This window comes from Bidens hawaiensis, unplaced genomic scaffold, assembly GCF_021521415.1.
Source record: "Bidens hawaiensis isolate Kalapana, Puna unplaced genomic scaffold, B.hawaiensis_p1.1 tig00010984_1, whole genome shotgun sequence".
NCBI classification, from domain to species: Eukaryota; Viridiplantae; Streptophyta; class Magnoliopsida; order Asterales; family Asteraceae; genus Bidens; species Bidens hawaiensis.
The window spans coordinates 282,288-301,663 of NW_027491849.1; the positions used below are offsets into that span (position 1 = coordinate 282,288).

The 19,376-nt window shown below is 34.7% G+C and overlaps 1 protein-coding gene across 1 annotated transcript; it reads left to right on the forward strand.

The window, feature by feature from the left end:
• Positions 1-560: 560 nt before the first annotated feature.
• On the forward strand, positions 561-6,877 carry LOC143536894 (putative aldehyde dehydrogenase). The gene is made up of 15 exons (XM_077030781.1): positions 561-679; positions 1,651-1,754; positions 1,885-1,952; positions 2,026-2,083; positions 2,195-2,308; positions 2,435-2,518; positions 2,913-3,017; positions 3,168-3,281; positions 3,350-3,481; positions 3,553-3,642; positions 4,355-4,444; positions 4,532-4,741; positions 5,415-5,525; positions 6,474-6,553; positions 6,656-6,877. Exons 3-15 carry the CDS (start codon positions 1,924-1,926, stop codon positions 6,792-6,794), a joined length of 1,356 nt encoding a protein of 451 aa, XP_076886896.1. The 5' UTR covers positions 561-679; positions 1,651-1,754; positions 1,885-1,923; the 3' UTR covers positions 6,795-6,877.
• The last annotated feature ends 12,499 nt before the right edge of the window (positions 6,878-19,376 follow it).

Sequence of the window (19,376 nt, forward strand, 5' to 3'; positions counted from 1 at the left end):
AGAGTTTGAACCGGTTAAAAAGATGGGAGTAACAGCTGTGGAGAAGGTAAACTTAAACCGTCTAGAAGGTTGACATTCGGAGAAGATAAACTTTGAATATGAAAATTAAAGAGTGGTTTAAATTGAAGATATAGTGATAAACTACAATATGGCTGGGTAATGTTTTACGGATGGGCCCAACGTTAATTTTTTAAGCAGATGGGCCCAAGTAGTTGCATTTTCAATCTAATTTAGGCTGCATCACATGAAGTGCCGCCTCATGCCTCACCCGCTGATGCGCCGCTTCAGGCCGCCTCATGTTTCTTCTCGCCTTACGTAAAATAAGGCGTTTTCCAAAACGCCTCGAGCGCCTCACGCCCGAGGCGCGCCTTTTTCCCAAGTTTACCTTGTCCGAGTACTCCCAACTCCCCTGTCGGCCGCCTAGGGTGTGCCTAGTGACTTTTGCAACCTTGCCCTTGTGTTTGTTGAGATGTTGCAACTTTTGTTCAGTAATATTATGATTGTGTTTTTGCTTTTCATTATATATGGAGCAAGATATGGTAGTTTTAAGAGTAATCTTAAAAGACTTTTGTTTATTGAAGGTAGTTGTTGTTACGCAGACTCCTTCATTCGCTTGGCTTTGCAACGGTGAAAGCTGAAGAGATTTCTGGGTCTCGGCCAGCTGAAGTTCACAACTTGGGTAACATTTTCAATTTAGTTACTATATATCTTGCAAAGTGGGTTACTTAAAAGTGTTTCATTTGCCACGAACCTACCAGTGTAATGATCAGATTAGGGGTGATTAGGGGTGTTTTGTATTCGAATTGGACTCGAGGAACTTGAAATTCGATTCGACTCACATTCAAATTTGAAGATTCAAATACGAATTTATGATTTTAAATTCAATTTGAAATTTGAATTTAAATTTTACATTTTATTTTTATTGTAAATATACATATTTATAAAAAGATAAATTACAATAGTCTTTTAGGTCTAAGGACTAAAATTGAAAGTTCATCATTTTGGTTATTAATTCATGTAATTGGACGTTAGCACTTTGAATATTTAGGATGTTATAACTTTAAATGATTTTTTTGTTTTATAGAGTTGTACTTTTTGTTGTTAAAAAACTCAAGTTTGTAGTGGTTTTGAATTTGGAATTAAAAAATATATTTTTAACTGTATTCGAATCGAATCCATTCGAATTTTATTCTCGAATTGAATTCCGGATAAGCTGTTTTGAATTCGAATCAAATCGAATTTGTCGAATCTATTTCGAATTTGAATCCAACTTCAAATTTCAAAATTCTAATAATTCGATTCGAATAAATCGAGTATTCGAAATTCAATTTGTTGAACACCCATAGATCTGATAACAGGGGTTAAACATCAAAATATCAGATCAGTTTATGCTCTCTTATCTATATCTTGTGCAAGCAACTATTTGTGGTGTTAATTAGACTACATCTGTTGTATGGCATGATGATGTTTAATCTGTTTCTTAATCGAGTAATAATTTTGCTGTAAACCGTGTAGCTTCAGTCAGACATTTAAGCTTTTAAGCTGTCACACACTCAGTCTGTTAATAGTTAGATTCAGCTTATTGATTGTAGCGAACAATTTTTAAGAAATGATAAAAATTTAATCATCAGAAACGCAATCTTTCTGCAGTTCAGGGCAAATGGATTAAGTCTGCTAATTGGAACACAATTGTGGACCCCTTAAATGGAGAATCATTTATCAGAGTCTCTGAAGTAGACGAAAGTGGAATCAAGGTATGTATCTTGAATTGTATAATATAAAATCTGCTCTTTTGTTCAGCTTGGATTATTGTTATTGTTATAATTTTTTTCTTTTTATGTCCTTTTAGTTGACTTACCATATATCATTTTACTCGTTATGCAGCCTTTTGTAGAGAGCTTGTCCAAGTGTCCCAAACATGGAATGCACAACCCATTTAAATCCCCAGAGAGGTTTATATATTTTCATACATTTATATTGCCTATGGTATAAGTATTAAATATGAATTCAAACGGTCTTTTCCAGGTATCTTTTGTATGGAGATATATCTTCAAAGGCTGGCCATATGCTTTCTGTGCCTGAGGTATTACACTTATATTGAGAAAAAAATTGAATTTGCCAATCCAAGTTTGACTATTTGACTTACTAAACACGCCATCAGTTAAATGATTATCACCATTTTATATCTTGTCAGGTTGCTTATTTCTTTGCTAAGCTTATACAGAGAGTAGCACCTAAGAGTTACCATCAGGCTCTTGGTGAAGTTTATGTTACAGGGAAGTTTCTAGAAAACTTCTCTGGCGATCAGGTACATGCTTGTTAGATACAGATTATAAAATTATTTATTTTTTGATGTTTTCTGTTATTACTATTTTATGAATTAGATGTGTTCTGTTCATTAATTCCAAGTTATACATTTTTGTACGTTTAACAGGTACGTTTCTTGGCAAGGTCTTTTGGAGTTCCCGGGAATCATCTTGGGCAGCAAAGTCATGGTTTTCGCTGGCCTTATGGTCCTGTAAGATTTATTTCACTTGTTTATATATTTACTTATTTATTCATTTAGTTCAAAACATCACAGATTTTGCCAGGGTGCCTGTTTTATGTATAAAAGTAAACTGCATCTTGTATTTTTTATTTAACTTATTGTGTATGTCTTCCCGTTTAGTTATCATTATACAAGCTTAGGCTTTTAATAGTTATTACCTAAATCTTGGTGCATACTAGATTGCTATTAATAGTTAATATTTCTGAATGTATGTAAGCATATACACATGTCAAGGGTGTTCTCATTTCCTCCTTTTTGTGTGTGTGTGTGCATGAGTAACCACGACTTTTTGTCACCTTAATGTAGGCTAAATTATGTAGTCATCTATTACCTCTAATCCTGTAAATAATCTTTTTTTAATCAGGTGGCTGTGATTACTCCTTTTAATTTCCCTTTAGAGATTCCTCTACTTCAGTTGATGGGTGCACTTTATATGGGTAATAAGCCTGTTCTTAAAGTTGATAGCAAGGTGTGTATCACTGACTAGTGTCTTAGAATTTAGATTGTTGCTCTTAGCACCTTCTTATCATATTATTTAACTCTTTTATTATTATTATTATTATTATTATTATTATTATTATTATATTATTGTTTAATAATACAGTGTTGCATTTTCTAGGTATGTGTTGTTATGGAACAAATGCTGCGCCTGCTCCATGATTGTGGCATGCCCATGGATGATGTTGATTTCATCAATTCTGATGGAAAAACAATGAACCAGCTACTTCTAGAGGTTAGTTTTTGTGCTTCACTTTTACTTATGGTTAATTTTATTTTTAAAACTATGAATGCCATATTCAGGCAAAACCACGGATGACTCTTTTCACTGGTAGCTCCAGAATAGCGGACAAGTTGGCTTATGACTTAAATGGTAAAATCAAGTTAGAAGATGCTGGATTTGACTGGAAAATTCTTGGTCCTGATGTTCATGAGGTACATAAACGTTAACAGGTGGCAAAAATGCATGTATTTTGGTCACAATTAAGTATTTAATTGTTTGTCAGGTGGATTATGTTTCATGGGTTTGTGATCAAGATGCATATGCATGCAGCGGTCAAAAATGTTCAGCACAATCTATGCTTTTCATGCATGAGGTTAGTTGCCACATCATCTCATTACCATATCATTTCATAAACTCCTTAAGTATTAGCCTTTTTTCCCTAAAGATGTCTACTTTAAAATTAGGAAAACATATAAAACGGAAATTATCATAGGCAAAACTAGTACTAAAACCTGCGCGCGTTGTGGTTCACTAAACAACCAAAAAAGTTAACGACCTCGAAATTTTATAAAATAAAATCAAAACCTTTAAGTAAACCCACCCCGCGCCTTTGTGGGTGTCGAATCATGGAGAAAATAGACGTTGAAATACTTCAACAATGTGTACATAAGTGCTTAGGTGAGTTGTACATTATCACGCGCAACCCCGTTTTGAACGGAACTTATATTGAAACGTAGGAAAAAAGAATGTCGTAATGGTGTATTTGGAATTTTATAAAACATCATATGTTGAAAGTTATAAACGAAAAACAAAAAAAAAATGGAAAGTTTATGAGTAGGATTACGTGCCAATGTGTGGTTGGCCAAAAAAACACAGAAAATAACATTTAGAAAAGCGTAAGGTTTAAATTGTAAGTTTAACTAAAGTGGAGTGAGACATATTTTAAGTTTTTGAAGTAGTCAGTGTTAAGATTTATGAATGATCATCTTGGAGAATCGAGACAAACAAATTGCAAAGTAGATCCTTATGATCACTTTAACCTTTATTCCCATTTTTCCAACTTTCTTTACAATAATTATATGTAGAATTGGAGCAAAACATCTCTGCTGAGTCAACTCACTGACCTTGCTGCAAGGAGGAAGCTTGAAAACTTGACCATTGGCCCAGTTCTTACCGTAAGCGGGCCCACTTTTCTTTACTCGTTTTGGGGAAATCAATGTAACATGAATATTAAAACCGGAAAATTTATTTGTTCGATTCAGGTTACAACAGAAGCTATGTTAGATCACATGAAGAAACTGTTACAAATTCCTGGTTCCAAGCTACTTTTTGGTGGTGAAGAATTGGAAAACCATTCTATTCCTTCGGTATACGGGGCTATAAAACCGACAGCTGTCTTTGTTCCAATTGAAGAAATACTCAAGGATGAGAATTATGAACTTGTTACAAAAGAAATATTTGGACCCTTTCAGGTATGCTACTAATGTATTATAACATAACCTAAGAAATTCAGATTATTAGTATTAGGGCTGTAAACAAACTAAACCGTACGAAGCCTTGTTCGTGTTCATTCATTAAGGAATTCAACTTGCTCACGAACGGTTCACGAACGCAGACGGACATGTACTATTTAAAAATGAATTATAAAAAGCAATATTATTAAGTCAATATATAAAGTTAACCATTTGAGCTAATAATCATAAGCATAATCATTCCTTAATTGGTGGTTTTATTCAAATAATATCAATGAAGCACAAGTTAGATTTATTGTTAGCTAAAACTAGACTTTATAAAACACTCATTTTAACGAAATGAACTTAACATAGAAAATAAAATTATAAAATTTAAATGTTAGGTTGGTTATTTCCAAATAAAAAACTTAGAAAAATATAAAACAAACCTTTAACCAAGGAACCTAAACAAATGAACGTAAACAAGCATAAATGAGCACATTAGCGAACGTTCACGAACACAAATAAACGAACGCGACCTCTGTTCATGTTCGTTCATTTATTAACCGAACTTCCCGCCTAACAGTTCACGAACTGTTCGCTGTTCAGTTCGTTTACAGCCCTAATTATTATAATAGTAACTAATGCACTAATATTTTTAATGAACTTATATTATTTTTTCCTTTTCACACAGATTATTACAGAGTACAAAGACAATCAACTCCAACTGGTTTTGGATGCCCTTGAAAAGATGCATGCACATTTAACAGCTGCTGTGGTTTCGAATGATCCATTGTTTATTCAGGTTTGACCAAATTTCTCTATTATCATTTTTTTTATTTAAATTGTTCCTTTATCTGCAATTAGAAAAAGAAAGCAAGGGTAAGTTTTGAGTCAGTTTTGGGCTCAAACCTAACCAAAAACCTTTCGGTTGTCTTTGGGTTTCCAAAAACGGTTCGTTTTTGGCTCTTCTGATGAGTTCGGTTCAGTTTCGGTTTATTTGGTTTTGCTATTTGAACTTGAAATTATGAGCCACAAATAATGACTAAAAAATAATTTTGGGTCTAAAATTCACTAATTCAGTAACAAGCATAAAGAAAATAAATTTTGTTTATTTGGTTCAGTTCCGTTTTTTCTGTTTGCAGAATAAAAACCAAACCGTCGGTTTTTTGTATGGTTCGGTTATTTTGGTTTTGGTTATATCATTTTATTTGGTTGCGATTCAGTTTTTTTTGGGTTTCTTTGGTCTTCCCTATTTTCATGGGTATAATTGGGATATTCTTAATATCAGTTGTTGAACAGTGAGAGTATCATTATGTTTGACTTATATGACAATATATTTTAGATTTCCATATGCATCTAAAATACTCAGTATGATACGTGACCAACTAAAGTGCGAGGATCCAGTGAGAGTATCATTTTCTTAATTTAATTAATAGTTGATGCATTAGATAAGATTATAAAAACCATGTTGAAATAATATGATACGTGCCCAACTAAAGTGCGAGGATCCATGGAGCAGATTCAGTTGGTTTTTTTGATCTCACCTTGACCCACTTGGTCAAAGTATTTCCTAAATGCAAGCCATATCCCCTTGTTTTTCATTGTCTATGTTTTTATCAAGTATTATGAATAAAATCTAATTCTATTTTGGAGACCTAGCCTATCTCGAATCAGGCCAATTATCCCCTATTTCATCCATTAGATTTCCCGGTTCTGACATAATATTTGAACTTATTGATGTCGGTTGCAGGATGTTGTTGGGAAAACAGTTAATGGAACCACTTATGCTGGACTTAGAGCAAGAACCACAGGGGCACCACAGAATCACTGGTGAGTACCATCAAACATGTCAAATATGATTATTATTATTATTTCAATAGTAACATGTTTTTGTGAATCAAATGACTTACTCGGTTTTTAATAAATATTTAGGTTTGGGCCAGCCGGAGATCCAAGAGGAGCTGGAATAGGGACTCCGGAAGCTATAAAACTGGTGTGGTCATGCCACAGAGAGGTCATTTACGACTTCGGTCCGGTCCCACATCAATGGCAAATTCCACCTTCTACTTAAAACTCTTTACTACTTTTGCAGTGAAAAGTAGCTAGGTAGATGGTATGAGTTTAGTAATTTCAGTATTGGGGTTGGTCAACTTGAGTTGAGTTGTATACATCAACATGAAGATTAGATCTCCCTGATAAAACACCACCCATCTTATGTTACCATTCTCTATATTCTATTCATCACATGACAAGCATCTAACATAAAATTTATGGGTTTGAGCGAGTTTCTGGGAATGTGTTTAGTTAAATGGATCATTTCGAGTCTACTTGATGGGCTCGTTTGTTTATTTTTATAAAGGTGTAACATTTATGTAATGTTACTATTTTTAACTAATATGGAAAGATAAACTGAAACAAGAAAAAAATAAAATCAAGAGACGGTTTCTGAACACGTTCTTTTTAATGTTATTGTGAAGGTAAAGAGATGATTTCTATAATATCATGTGATACAATGTACAATTATATTAGGCCTGACAAACGGGTCGAATTGAGACGTTCGGCTTTGAGTTACTGTGTCGAAATAAATTTGGGTTATAATGGGTTTAGGTTAGAACGGCTCCAATCGAATTGAGTTCTAGTCAAAATAGGTTCTAAGCAAGCTGAATTAATTACAAACTGCTTTGAAAATCCGTCCACCCCATGTTAAAATAAGTTGTTTTAGAGAAAATTACTCACACCCTATCCTACCCAATTGCACCTCTAAGTAAAAGTAGTTAAATAAGTCGTTTTATTAAAAGAAGTACCCACCCCTGTCTCGGGTTAAAATGGTTTGTTTATAATTAAAGGACCCGTCTACCCTGTAGACTTTGAAATGCTTGTTAGGTTACCAAGTCGCCGATGTTTTCTTCAAGCTCGTGCTCTTAAACAATTTCATGAAACTGCTTCTAACATGAAGATAAAAACGATGCTAAGCATTTGGTTCCATCCGCTATTTGGGATATGTCACTAGCGTGGAGTATCCTGTTGCGTCAGTTGAATACATCACACAATCTCCCCATCTGACGTGTTTGCAATATGCTCCCTAAGCTGAGGAAAAAACATCGGCTATAAATTGTCTCTTCGTCAATAATTGCAAATGCTACAAGCATTTTGTAATTGATTGCATTTTTGGTGACTAGAATCAACAACTTTACGATCACTTTAGGTGAGTGTTGTTGAGTTCGTACGCGGGTTTAACAAAATTAGTTGACCGCAACGGAAATAAATAAACGTACGACTGATCCAAACCTACTTTGGATCGCCCAACAAGAGTCCAAATGCAAAACAAAATAGAAACAAACCAACTAGGGTGTTTAAAAACAAGGGGAAATCCTCAAAATAGCCAATTTGGCTAGGGCTATGCAAATGAAGATAACCGGACCGAACCGGGTTAAACCCGGCCCAACCCGACGACCGATAACCTATCAAATGATAACCGATTACCGGACCTTAATCATTAATTTCGGGTACCGGTTATGCCGGGGTCGGTGCTTCGGGTAGTCTGTCGAAGACCGAACCCGATGATGTTTAAATTGGTGTTGACTACAAGAAAATAGAGAGAAGGATCCTTGAGAGTGTTGAAACTCTAAATAATCGTCAACATCCAAATTCTTTATGCCAAGAACTTGAGAAATATGGTGATGGTGTCTTGTTTTGAAAAGTATCTTCGAAAGTGCTGGCAAGTTCTTTGAGTGTCTGGAGATCTTTCGAAGGAAGCATTTTGAGTATATTAAAAATAATCAACTAGCTATGGGGTTTTGAAGAAAATTTATGGGGTTGGGTAAAAAGAGAAGGAAATTGGTATGTGTGATGAGTAAAGAGAGAAGGAAACGTCTAATAAGTGATAACCAAATCTCAGACCATTATTTATTGTATATTTGCATTTGTCTTTTACCCTTCTTTTTTCTTCTTATTTTTGGTTTTCTGACAATTTGTTAATAAAATATAATATAGAAAAGGAAAAGAACCATTACTTTATTTACTTTCTCGTAACCCAAGTATACGGAAAAGATAATTAAAAAACCATTTACTTTTTGCATATGCACTCCTACCAATGCCAGCTGCTTCTTCTTCGCCATTTTTTAAATCCTTCACAATTTTTCACCAATCACCATGGATGACGTCTTCAAATTTCGAATGAGATCTCACCCGAGCCTTAGAAAACCAACAATACAGGCATTCTTACAAATTCGAGTCGGGCCAGAAAATCTCGGGTAACCCTGGTCTTCACCCGATACCCGACCCGAAACCGAATTGCAAGGGAAATATAACCCGATTAAGAACCGAATATTACATTGCAGATCCAGGTTTCGGTCTTTTTCGGTCCGGTTATCGGTTATTTCTATCCGGCCCAAAATATGCATACCCCTAAATTTGACCAAACCATTTCTAACATTAGCCAGTGTTTTGAGAAAATACCCAACTTAGCCATCAAGTTCTGTCGAATCCGACGGAAGCACATTAGCCTATGATGGAAAGCAACAACCATTAAAAAAGTGTCAACGTATTAATGGATCCGGTGAAACACAAAGTTGTTTCGTCATCCGACTGATTAGGATGCATCTTCCAAGGAAACACTTCATCTCCAACATCTCAAACCCTAAACCTCCATAACCAACCTCCATCACCATCTTTCTTATTTTTTCACAAAATCAAGCAAATCCATAGTGTAAATCGCTTAGTTTTTTGAGGAGAACACAACCATAGTGTGTAATTTCCACGAATCGCATATGTTATTGAGAAATCCGCGCAAGAAAGTGACGAACCCTAGAGTTCATATTGTAAAAAATTTGATGGGTGGGAAACCGTCGGACCCGATGGAAGCAAGCTCTGCACGACGACGATTTGATCTTCCTTGGGAGCCTTCATCGTTCCGTCGAACCTTCCTCTCTTCGGTCGGATCCAAAGGAACATCTGTACACATGGTGAAGTGTTATAGGTTCAGCTAATCAAAATGGCTATTTTGGATATTCTCTTAGAACCATGGCTAGATTTGGAAAATGTTGGGTCAAAATGGCTACATTGGGGATTTTCCCTAAAAATAAATACCTTAGAAAATGTGAACACCGAAAAGTAACCAAACTCCTTTGGTTTCTACTACACGCAGATCTGAATCGATCCAATCAAAACAGAATAACTGAATCGCGAAAACCATACTGCGAACTAGTGAAACCGGTTTAACTCGTTTGTGGTGGGGTGATGGTGGCTCAGGTGGAGCCAGCTGGTATGATGCAGAGAAAAGAGAACGGAGGGTTTCAGGTCTTGGTCTCCGTAGCTTTTACAACTCAAAACTTCTGATCAAAAGTAAAACCTAATATGTGTTTGTCAGGCGTTTTCTTTTAACGAACTAGCTTTTATCTGATTTAATTATTTATCAATTAAGTAATATAAATTAATCAGATAAAATAAATAAACAATTTATTTAAACTAATTAAATAAACAATATTTATTCAAAAATAAGAGTTTGTTATAATATTACCACTAAATTATAACAAGACTATCAATGTATTCTTTAAACAATTTGAAGATGACAAAAAAACAAGAAAATAGGAGAGAGATATATATTCAGTAACTTTTTGATTGTGCATCTTTCTTTGTTACATAAGGTCCATATATATACAACTAGTATTACTGTTTAGGGGACATACATAATAAATTTGTGTTGAAAATTTTCATCCATTCACATGGATGTTTCTTTACTCACACGTTTATAACACTCCCCCTTGGATGAAACATTTTCAAACTTCGGGATCTTGAATTGCTGCCTCATTAAAAACCTTGTCAAAGAAAACCCAGTGGGAAAAAACTTTAGCTAAGGAAAAAGAGTGCAGTATATAGCTCCCCCTCAAGTTGTAGGTTGTTACATTATTCGTACATGTCGCATGCCAATATCATGAACATGTTTCCTGAAAGTCGCTGTAGAGAGTGCCTTTGTGAAAAGATCAGCTGAATTGTTGCTAGATTGGACATATCTTATTTCAACCTGTTTATCTTTGATAAAGTCTTGAGTATATGAGAAGAATCTTGGAGGTATATGTTTTGTTCTGTCAGTTTTGATATACCCTTCCTTCATTTGTGAGACGCAACCTGAATTGTCTTCGTAGATTGGTGTTGGACTTGCTTTTCTCTCTGGTCCACAAGAGGTTACTATGAGCTGTGTCATAGATCTTAACCAAACACACTCTCTAGAGGCTTCATGTAGTGCAATGACTTCAGCCTGATTTGAGGACGTTGCAACAAGTGTTTGTTTCTGAGAGCGCCATGAAATTACAGTTCCTCCATTCTTAAACACGTATCCTGTTTGAGATTTTTCCTTAAGGAGATCTGATAAATAACATGCATCTGCATAACCAACTAACCCTTCTTTTGACTCATTAGAATAAAATAAACCTAAATCAACAGTTCCTTTTAGATACTAAAAAATATGTTTAATGCCATTCCAATGTATTTTAGTAGGGGATGAACTGAATCTCGCCAACAAATTTAGTACAAAAGAAATGTCAGGTCTCGTACAGTTAGTAAGATACATAAGGGTTCCAATTGCACTGAGGTATGGTACTTCTGGACCAAGAACCTCCTCATTTTCTTCACAAGGACGGAATGGATCATTGTTGACATTGAGTGATCTAACAACCATTGGGGTACTTAAAGGATTTGCCTTGTCCATATTGAAACGTTTTAAGAGCTTTTCAGTATAATTCGACTAGTGGACAAGGATTCCATTATTCATATGCTCAATTTGCAAACCAAGACAATATTTGGTTTTTCCAAGGTCTTTCGTTTCAAATTCTTTCTTTAAATGAATGATCGTTTCATGGATTTCGTTATGCGTCCCAATTATATTTAGATCATCAACATATACGGCTATGATCACAAATCCTAATGTTGTCTTCTTAATAAAAACACATGGACAAATAAGATTATTTGTATAGCCTTTGCTTATAAGATAATCACTCAAACGATTGTACCACATTCTTCCAGATTGTTTCAACCCATATAAAGATCTTTGCAATTTGATTGAACACATTTCCTTGGGCTTTGAGCTTAATGCTTTAGGCATTTCAAATCCTTCTGGAATTTTCATATAGATGTCACTATCAAGTGATCCATATAAGTAAGCAGTAACAACATCCGTAAGACGCATTTCTAATTTTTTAGAAACTGCCAAGCTGATTAAATATCTAAACGTAATAGCATCCATAACAGGGGAATACGTTTCTTCATAGTCAATTCCTGGCCTTTGAGAAAAACCTTGAGCTACAAGTCTAGCTTTATATCTTGTAATTTCATTTTTCTCATTAAGTTTTCTCACAAAAATCCATTTATATCCTACAGGCTTTATTGACTTTGGTGTTATGACAATAGGTCCAAAAACCTTTCGATTGTTTAGTGAATTTAATTCAACTTGCATGGCATCTTTCCATTTGTTCCAATCTTGTCGACTTTGACAATCATCTACAGATTTTGGTTTAGGATCATCATTTTCTTCCATGATATCACTTGCCACGGAATAAGAAAATATATCATCAAATTTTCCATTTCATCTCGATCCCACATTACATGTGTTTGACCATAGTTGATTGAACTCTTTGTTGGAATCATTTATTTCTTCCTGAGGGAAGGTTATATCATTTACCTCTTCCTAAGGGAAGGTTTTGCCATTTTCTCTTTCTTTATGGTCAGTATCCTTATCCTTTCTAGAATCTTTTCTTTTTCGAGGATTTTTATCCTTTGAACCGATTGGCCTCCCTCGTTTTAAACGTTTTTGGGATTCATGAGGTGCATTATCATGGTTTTGCTTACTTGGAATCTCAACTCAAGTGTAACATCACAAAAAATATCGTTCAATTTTGACAAATAATAAAGATCAGGGACTAAAAATGAACAGATTTGAAATTTTGCATCTTCGCGATACGCGAAGAATTCAAGTTGCATCTTCAGAATACGTGAAGTTGAAGGGCACGTCACGGGACACGTGTCACCACGCGGTGCCACGTGGCAGACCATAGCGACACGTGGCAAGCCTACGCGGCGACTCACCAAGGCTAGTGCAGCTTCGCGATATGCGAAGTTGCAGATTTATTTCTATAAATAGATCGGCCATGGGGATTTCACATACATCCACTCTCACACTCCAAAACACATACTTAACCTCGATAAGCGTGCCACCATCCCGATATGTCGATATCCCGACAAGTTTTGTCTCGAAATACGTGCTGTAACTATACCTAAATACTCTCTCGACTTTCCTCCAAGTAGAAGTGCGGTTCAAGTAGAGCATAAGCATTTCATATTACAAGTTGTTCAAGGTAGGGGTCCTACCCAGTTATTATATTATAAATGGCTTAGACCCTAGTCGGTGATATAGCCCATACCTTGATTTTATAAAGTGGAAATAGATTTTATAAAGTCGATATTATAGAAAAAAAAATAATACCTCTTTATTATATATTCCTTATAATAAAAGAAATTTGAAATATACGTTTCTTCACGAAGAAGAAACAAAGGTTATAAATGATTAACAAAAGAAAGGACTAGAGGTTCTTATATTTTATAAAGAGATAAATGTCAAGGTAAAGATTATACAATCGGACTAAAGGTCAGAAGCTAGATCATTGATCTAGTACTTATAAAACGTTATTCTCATACTATAGGTCCGAGACAAATTAGTGAGAAACACCAACCAAGAAGAAAGGTGAATACGTCTAACTTTTTGTAAAACAAGTCTATAAATGTTTGCATGGGATTATATCCCTAAAACTTTATAAACAAAAGTAATGCTGGCCCTCGGTTTATTGTATACGTCTGTTTGGATCCTTACATATGTGGGTAGACGGTGGGCACACCGCACCACACTTGCTAATGCCTCCGCCATGTTGGGCCGGACCTAAGTAATGTCCGAGAGGGGATTATCTCGTGTATACTGGTAGTTGCTAAGTCCTCGATGTTGCGGTATCACTGAGAGGTTTTCAAGTATAACTGGATGTTTATAATAGTAAATTTAGCTTGGTTGTTTCCTAAGCCACGATGGACCGGGTCATAAGATACCCGAGGGGATAACTAAGTAACTTAAAATATTTTGTGTTAGCGTATTCACCAGCATGTGTTGCTGACGTATTTTCATAACTGTTTTACAAGTAATGGAGAGTAGGTGTTTGGAGACAATGGATAGCCTTTAGACGATCTGATGGCTCAAATGGATTTTTTATTATTAAAATAGTGTAAATCATGGTTTTATTATCTAAACACTTTTGTACAAATCAACGGGTGTTTTTAAATCCCATTTTTTAAATATAATAATATTCTATTAAGTCTTCCGTTTTACAACCTTAAACTCTGATGTATTTACAAAACAGGTACCAACTTACGAGTCACACGCCTGGGCCCTGAGCCGGGGTGTGACATCAAGCTGGAGCATTAGCAGCTGGTATATGAGATTTAGTGACCCTGTTCGTATCAGTAAATGCATCAGGTAACTGATTTGAAATTTCTTATAGATGTATTATCTTTTGAAGCTCTGTCTCACTTTGTTTTGACCTTGGGTCTAGGTGTAACAATGATGGCACACACCATAATATATGACTTTCTTGCCTTTTCATTTCTCCCCTTAATGCCGAGAATATTGTCTCGTTAAAATGGCAACCAGCAAAACGTGCTGTAAATACATCACTTGTTAAAGGTTCGAGATATCTTATGATGGAAGATGTTTCATATCCAACATATATTCCCAACCTTCTTTGAGGACCCATTTTTGTGCGTTGTGGAGGTGCAATAGGAACATACACAGCACACCAAAAAATTCTAAGGTGGGAAATGTTTGGCTCATTACCAGAAACAAGTTGTATGTGAGAGTATTTATGATTTGCACTTGGTCTCACACGAATTAATGATCCAGCATGCAGAATTGCGTGACCCCAAATAGAAACAGGGAGTTTTGTCCTCATTATTAATGGTCTAGCTATCAGTTGTAGGCGTTTGATCAACGACTCAGCTAAACCATTTTGTGTGTGCACATGAGCAACGGGGTGTTCAACAACAATACCTACAGACATGCAATAATCATCGAAAGCATGCGATGTAAATTCTCCCGCATTATCGAGCCTTACTTTTTTAATGGTATAATCGGGAAAATGTGCACGTAATTTGATAATTTGAGCAAGAAATTTTGCAAAAGCGACATTACGAGTCGATAATAAAGAGACATAAGACCATCTGTTGGATGCATCTATTAAGACCATGAATTATCTAAATGGTCCACATGGTGGATGAATTGGTCCACATATGTCACCTTGAATTCTTTCAAGAAACATCGGTGACTCTTTATCAACTTTTAATGGTGAAGGCCTTGTAATTAATTTCCCAAGAGAACAAAATGTGCATTGAGGCATTTTATCTATTTTGTGGATCTTTTGATCTTTCAATGGATGCCCATGTGTATTTTCAATGAGCCTTTTCATCATTGTGGATCCTGGATGGCCTAATCTGTCATGCCATAAGTTTACGATGCCAGAATCACAACAGTTTTCTTTGACTGCCATATGTGCTTGAGGCACATTTATATATGTATAATGCAAACCAGAATGAAGCATCGGTAGCCTTTCCAATATATGACTTTTCTTTACAATATGCAAATATTTTTCATTATCAACAGTCCTCGACTGGGTATCATATCCATTATGATATATATTCTTGAAACTCAACAAACTTCTGGTTGATTTTGGAGAAAATAGAGCATTTTCTACTAAAAGCTTTGTACCATTCGGTAATTCTAAATTAGCTTTTCCCCCTCCTTTTATTATTTCAAAAGGACCTGATATTGTGTTAATATTTCCCTTTGTTGGTTTTAATTCATGAAAATATTTTTGAGATTTTAAGATAGTATGTATAGCACCACTATCCGCTATGCATAAATCAGCATCATTTGATTGATCTTTTGCTCCAATGAAATTCATTTTAATCTTCAAATATAAAGAAAAAACAATAAGCGCATATATTATACATTCCTAAATTTATTACAAGAAACTTTTATTTTTGCATGAAAGGAAAAGTAATTAAACATAGGTAAGACATAAACGTGAAAGGAAATACATAATTATCATTATGATTTTACAATATCACTTTCAGGGTTCAAATTCATTGATAAAATCTGAGACATTCAACTCAATATGGATATCATCAGTTTTGTCGATATGATTCACTTCCTTTTTCTTTCCTCTCAGAGATATTTGATATAATTCACATAGATGTGAAGGTGTTCGACAAGTCTTTGCCCAATGATTAGTACTTCCACATCTGAAACATGAGCCTCCATTATTCTAGGATGTACCAGCATCATTTTTAAACTTGTTTTGCTGGTTAGCGTGGTAATTATTAGCGTTTTGGCTACGACCGCAACCGTGTCCACGTCCACGATTATTATTCCATTTAAATGAGTGGGTGCGACCACTAAAATAGGTTTTATTGAAATAGTTTCGGCCACGCCCACGGCCTTGTTCCCATTTACGTCCAGAATTCTTATGATCATTATTATAAGCAATATTTGTTTCTGGTATGGCTAATGATCCTGTTGGACGAGCTTGATGGTTTTTCATTAATAGCTCATTATTTTTCTCTGCTATGATAAGATTTGTATTCAGATAAGAGTATGTTTGAAAATTTTGCAACCGTAATTGTTGTTGCAAAATTATATTTGATACATGAAAAGTAGAGTAAGTTTTTTCTAACGTATCTGCCTCGGACATAATTTTTCCACAATATTCAAGCCTTGAACATATATTTAATAGAGCAGATGTGTAATCATTAGGGCTGTCAATTTATGGCACGGACCTGTTAACACGACACGACACGGGTTTTAACAGGTTTGGGTTTGAGCTTAACAGGTTTAGTGTCTTAAACAGGTCAACCTGTTTAAGACATGTTTAAATTTGTGTCTTAACAGGTTAAAGACCTGTTAACCTGCTAGTAACCTGTGTATATTTTTAATTTATAAAATAAATATATATATACTCCTAAAGTCCTAAACCTAAAGTCATATTTACATACAACATTTCACTCATGCCCGTCAAAACCGGATATTACATTTTTAATGGATGTTATGATTTTCTTCTATGGTTTTTTGTTTCAAGTATGTTATAGATTTGTGGTTTTTTGCTTCAAGTATGCTATTAATTTGTGGTTTTTTGTTTCAAATATGTCATGCATTATGTATTAATTAAGACTTTTATGCTCACTTTAAAAATTTTTGTTTCATTACATATGCATTATTGATTGTCTTTAAACAGGTCCATTAACAGGTCTAACAGGTTAACCTGTTACTAAACAGGTTCGTGTTCGTGTTTGAAAAAAATGACACGATTAGTTATCGTGTCGTGTTCGTGTTTAGTACCACAGGTCATCGTGTTTTATCGTGTCGTGTCTTATCGTGTCGTGTCCGACATGTTATGACAGCCCTAGTAATCATTCACTTTTTAAAAATCTTGGAACCTTAGATTGTTCCATTCGGCTCTAGCAGTAGGGAGTAATGAATCCCTTTGATGATCAAATCTGCTTTTTAATTCTTTCCATAAAACACTTGGATTGTCATAATTAAAATACTCCAACTGAAGTATTTCATCGATGTGTTTATGAATAAAGACATTAGCTTTTGCTCTATTGTGGTCATCCAATGTGTTGTTTTCATTAATTGCTTCTAACATACCCATTGATTTGAGATGTCTTTTGACATTTGCTGTACATGGCATATAGTTATCTCCAGAACTTTTGAGAGCCAAAAATTCAAGCTTTGCAATATTCGTCATTTTATTACTAAACATAAATTAGATAAATATTAGGATTACATACTTATTAAAATTGAAAGAAAATACAAAGGTAGAGCAATAAGTAGATAAAGGAAAAAGAAAAAATCAAACTCCTTAGGTGGGAGATTACAAATTAAGAACAACAAGATTATCATCATTATGGTGGCTAACATCAAAACTGGGTGAAGCATCTTTCAAAAATATTATCTTGGGTATTCCTGAGAAGAATAGTTTTGTATTTGTGAAAAGATTGAGATTGATAATGGGTTATTTGTAGTGAAAAATTTATAACCGTTTTATAATGGCTATATGATCGTTTCATCAACGGTTATATATATATATAATTATTTTGTAAGTAATAAAATAAATGAGATATAAATGATAATCTATTAAATAAGATGTAAAATTAGTATGCAGAATAATAATAATAATAATAATAATAATAATAATGAACTTGTTTATGATACATAAATAATTATTAGTACATGAATAAAAGTTATAGAGATAGTAAGCAAAGCTTAAAGAGTTATTAGTTCCATAATTAGTAAAAGTTTATAATAAGATGTCTTTTATGTTTGTTTTGTTTTATCATTATAGTTATCTTTTTAATCATTATTAATTATTTGTTTACCTTGTTTATGATTGACATCTTCTTACTTGGTTGTTCTTCTTGATTAAGCCACAAGCAATTCGTGCTGATAACGTGTTATAATGTTACCACTAAATTATAACAAGATTATCAATGTATTCTTTAAACAATTTGAAGATGGCAAAAAACAAGAAAATAGGAAAGATATATCAGTAACTTTTTGATTGTGTGCATCTTCCTTTGTTACATAAGGTTCATATATATGCAACTAGTATTACTGTTTAGGGGTCATACACAATAAATTTGTGTTGAAAATTTTCAACCATTCACATGGATGTTTCTTTACTCACACGTTTATAACAGAGTTTAGTTTATTTATATATTGACATTTTCGTCTAAGTCTGTGTAGTGTGGATTGTACCTTGCATTTGTGATGTTTGTATATTGCTTATGTCATTTTGCCTATTTTCATTGTTGCCAGGTGCCCATGGTTGTTGCTATGTGCTTGCTTATATGTTGCTTTGACATTGTTCTCTCAAGTTTTCCATCTTTTGCTGATGAAGTGATAAGCATCAGTGATGATGACTACACCAGTTTTTATATGGGGCCAAAGTTTTATAAGATAGAGCATTACCTTTTTAAGAGCATCCACAATAGATTTTTTAGGGATGCGTTTGAGGAGAGAGATGATGATGTGGATGAAAGAGGTTATGAGGTGGATGAGAGAGTGTAACGATTAGTTCTTCCATCAAGAATGACCAAAAACAACCATGTGAGAGTGATTAAGAGAGAGGAGAGTGGTGAGAGAAGTGATGTTTTTAAGCAATGTTTAGAAACCTAGACCGGCCGGTCTGACCGGGATCCGCTGCACACACCGGTCTGGTTCATGGTATTTGGGCCGTTTTCTAAAAACCAGGCCGGTTTTTCCGGTTTGCGGGCAGACCAGACCCGGTGGACCATCAGGTGAACCGGTAAATGCTATTTTTATTTAACAAAATTCAATCCTATCGTTCACTTCGCCGCTCACATCCAGAGACACAACTACTCCTGCCGGCCGGCGGCCAACCTATCTTAACATGGGTTTCAAAAGATTGATGGGTTTTTTTAGAGATTGAACCCTTATATTGTCAGAAAAATAGCTTAAAATGGTGAAACTAAGAAGTGTATATCTGATATTTGATTTAGCCATAGTTTCCAGCTTGAGTTTATTGGGGCCGGCTGCTGTGAA

Coding starts and splice junctions, on each gene's coding strand:
- LOC143536894 (XM_077030781.1), top strand. CDS start 1,924: ATGCACAACCCATTTAAATCCCCAGAGAG. Junction 2,084..2,194: donor ATATGCTTTCTGTGCCTGAG/GTATTACACTTA, acceptor ATATCTTGTCAG/GTTGCTTATTTCTTTGCTAA. Junction 4,445..4,531: donor CCATTGGCCCAGTTCTTACC/GTAAGCGGGCCC, acceptor TGTTCGATTCAG/GTTACAACAGAAGCTATGTT.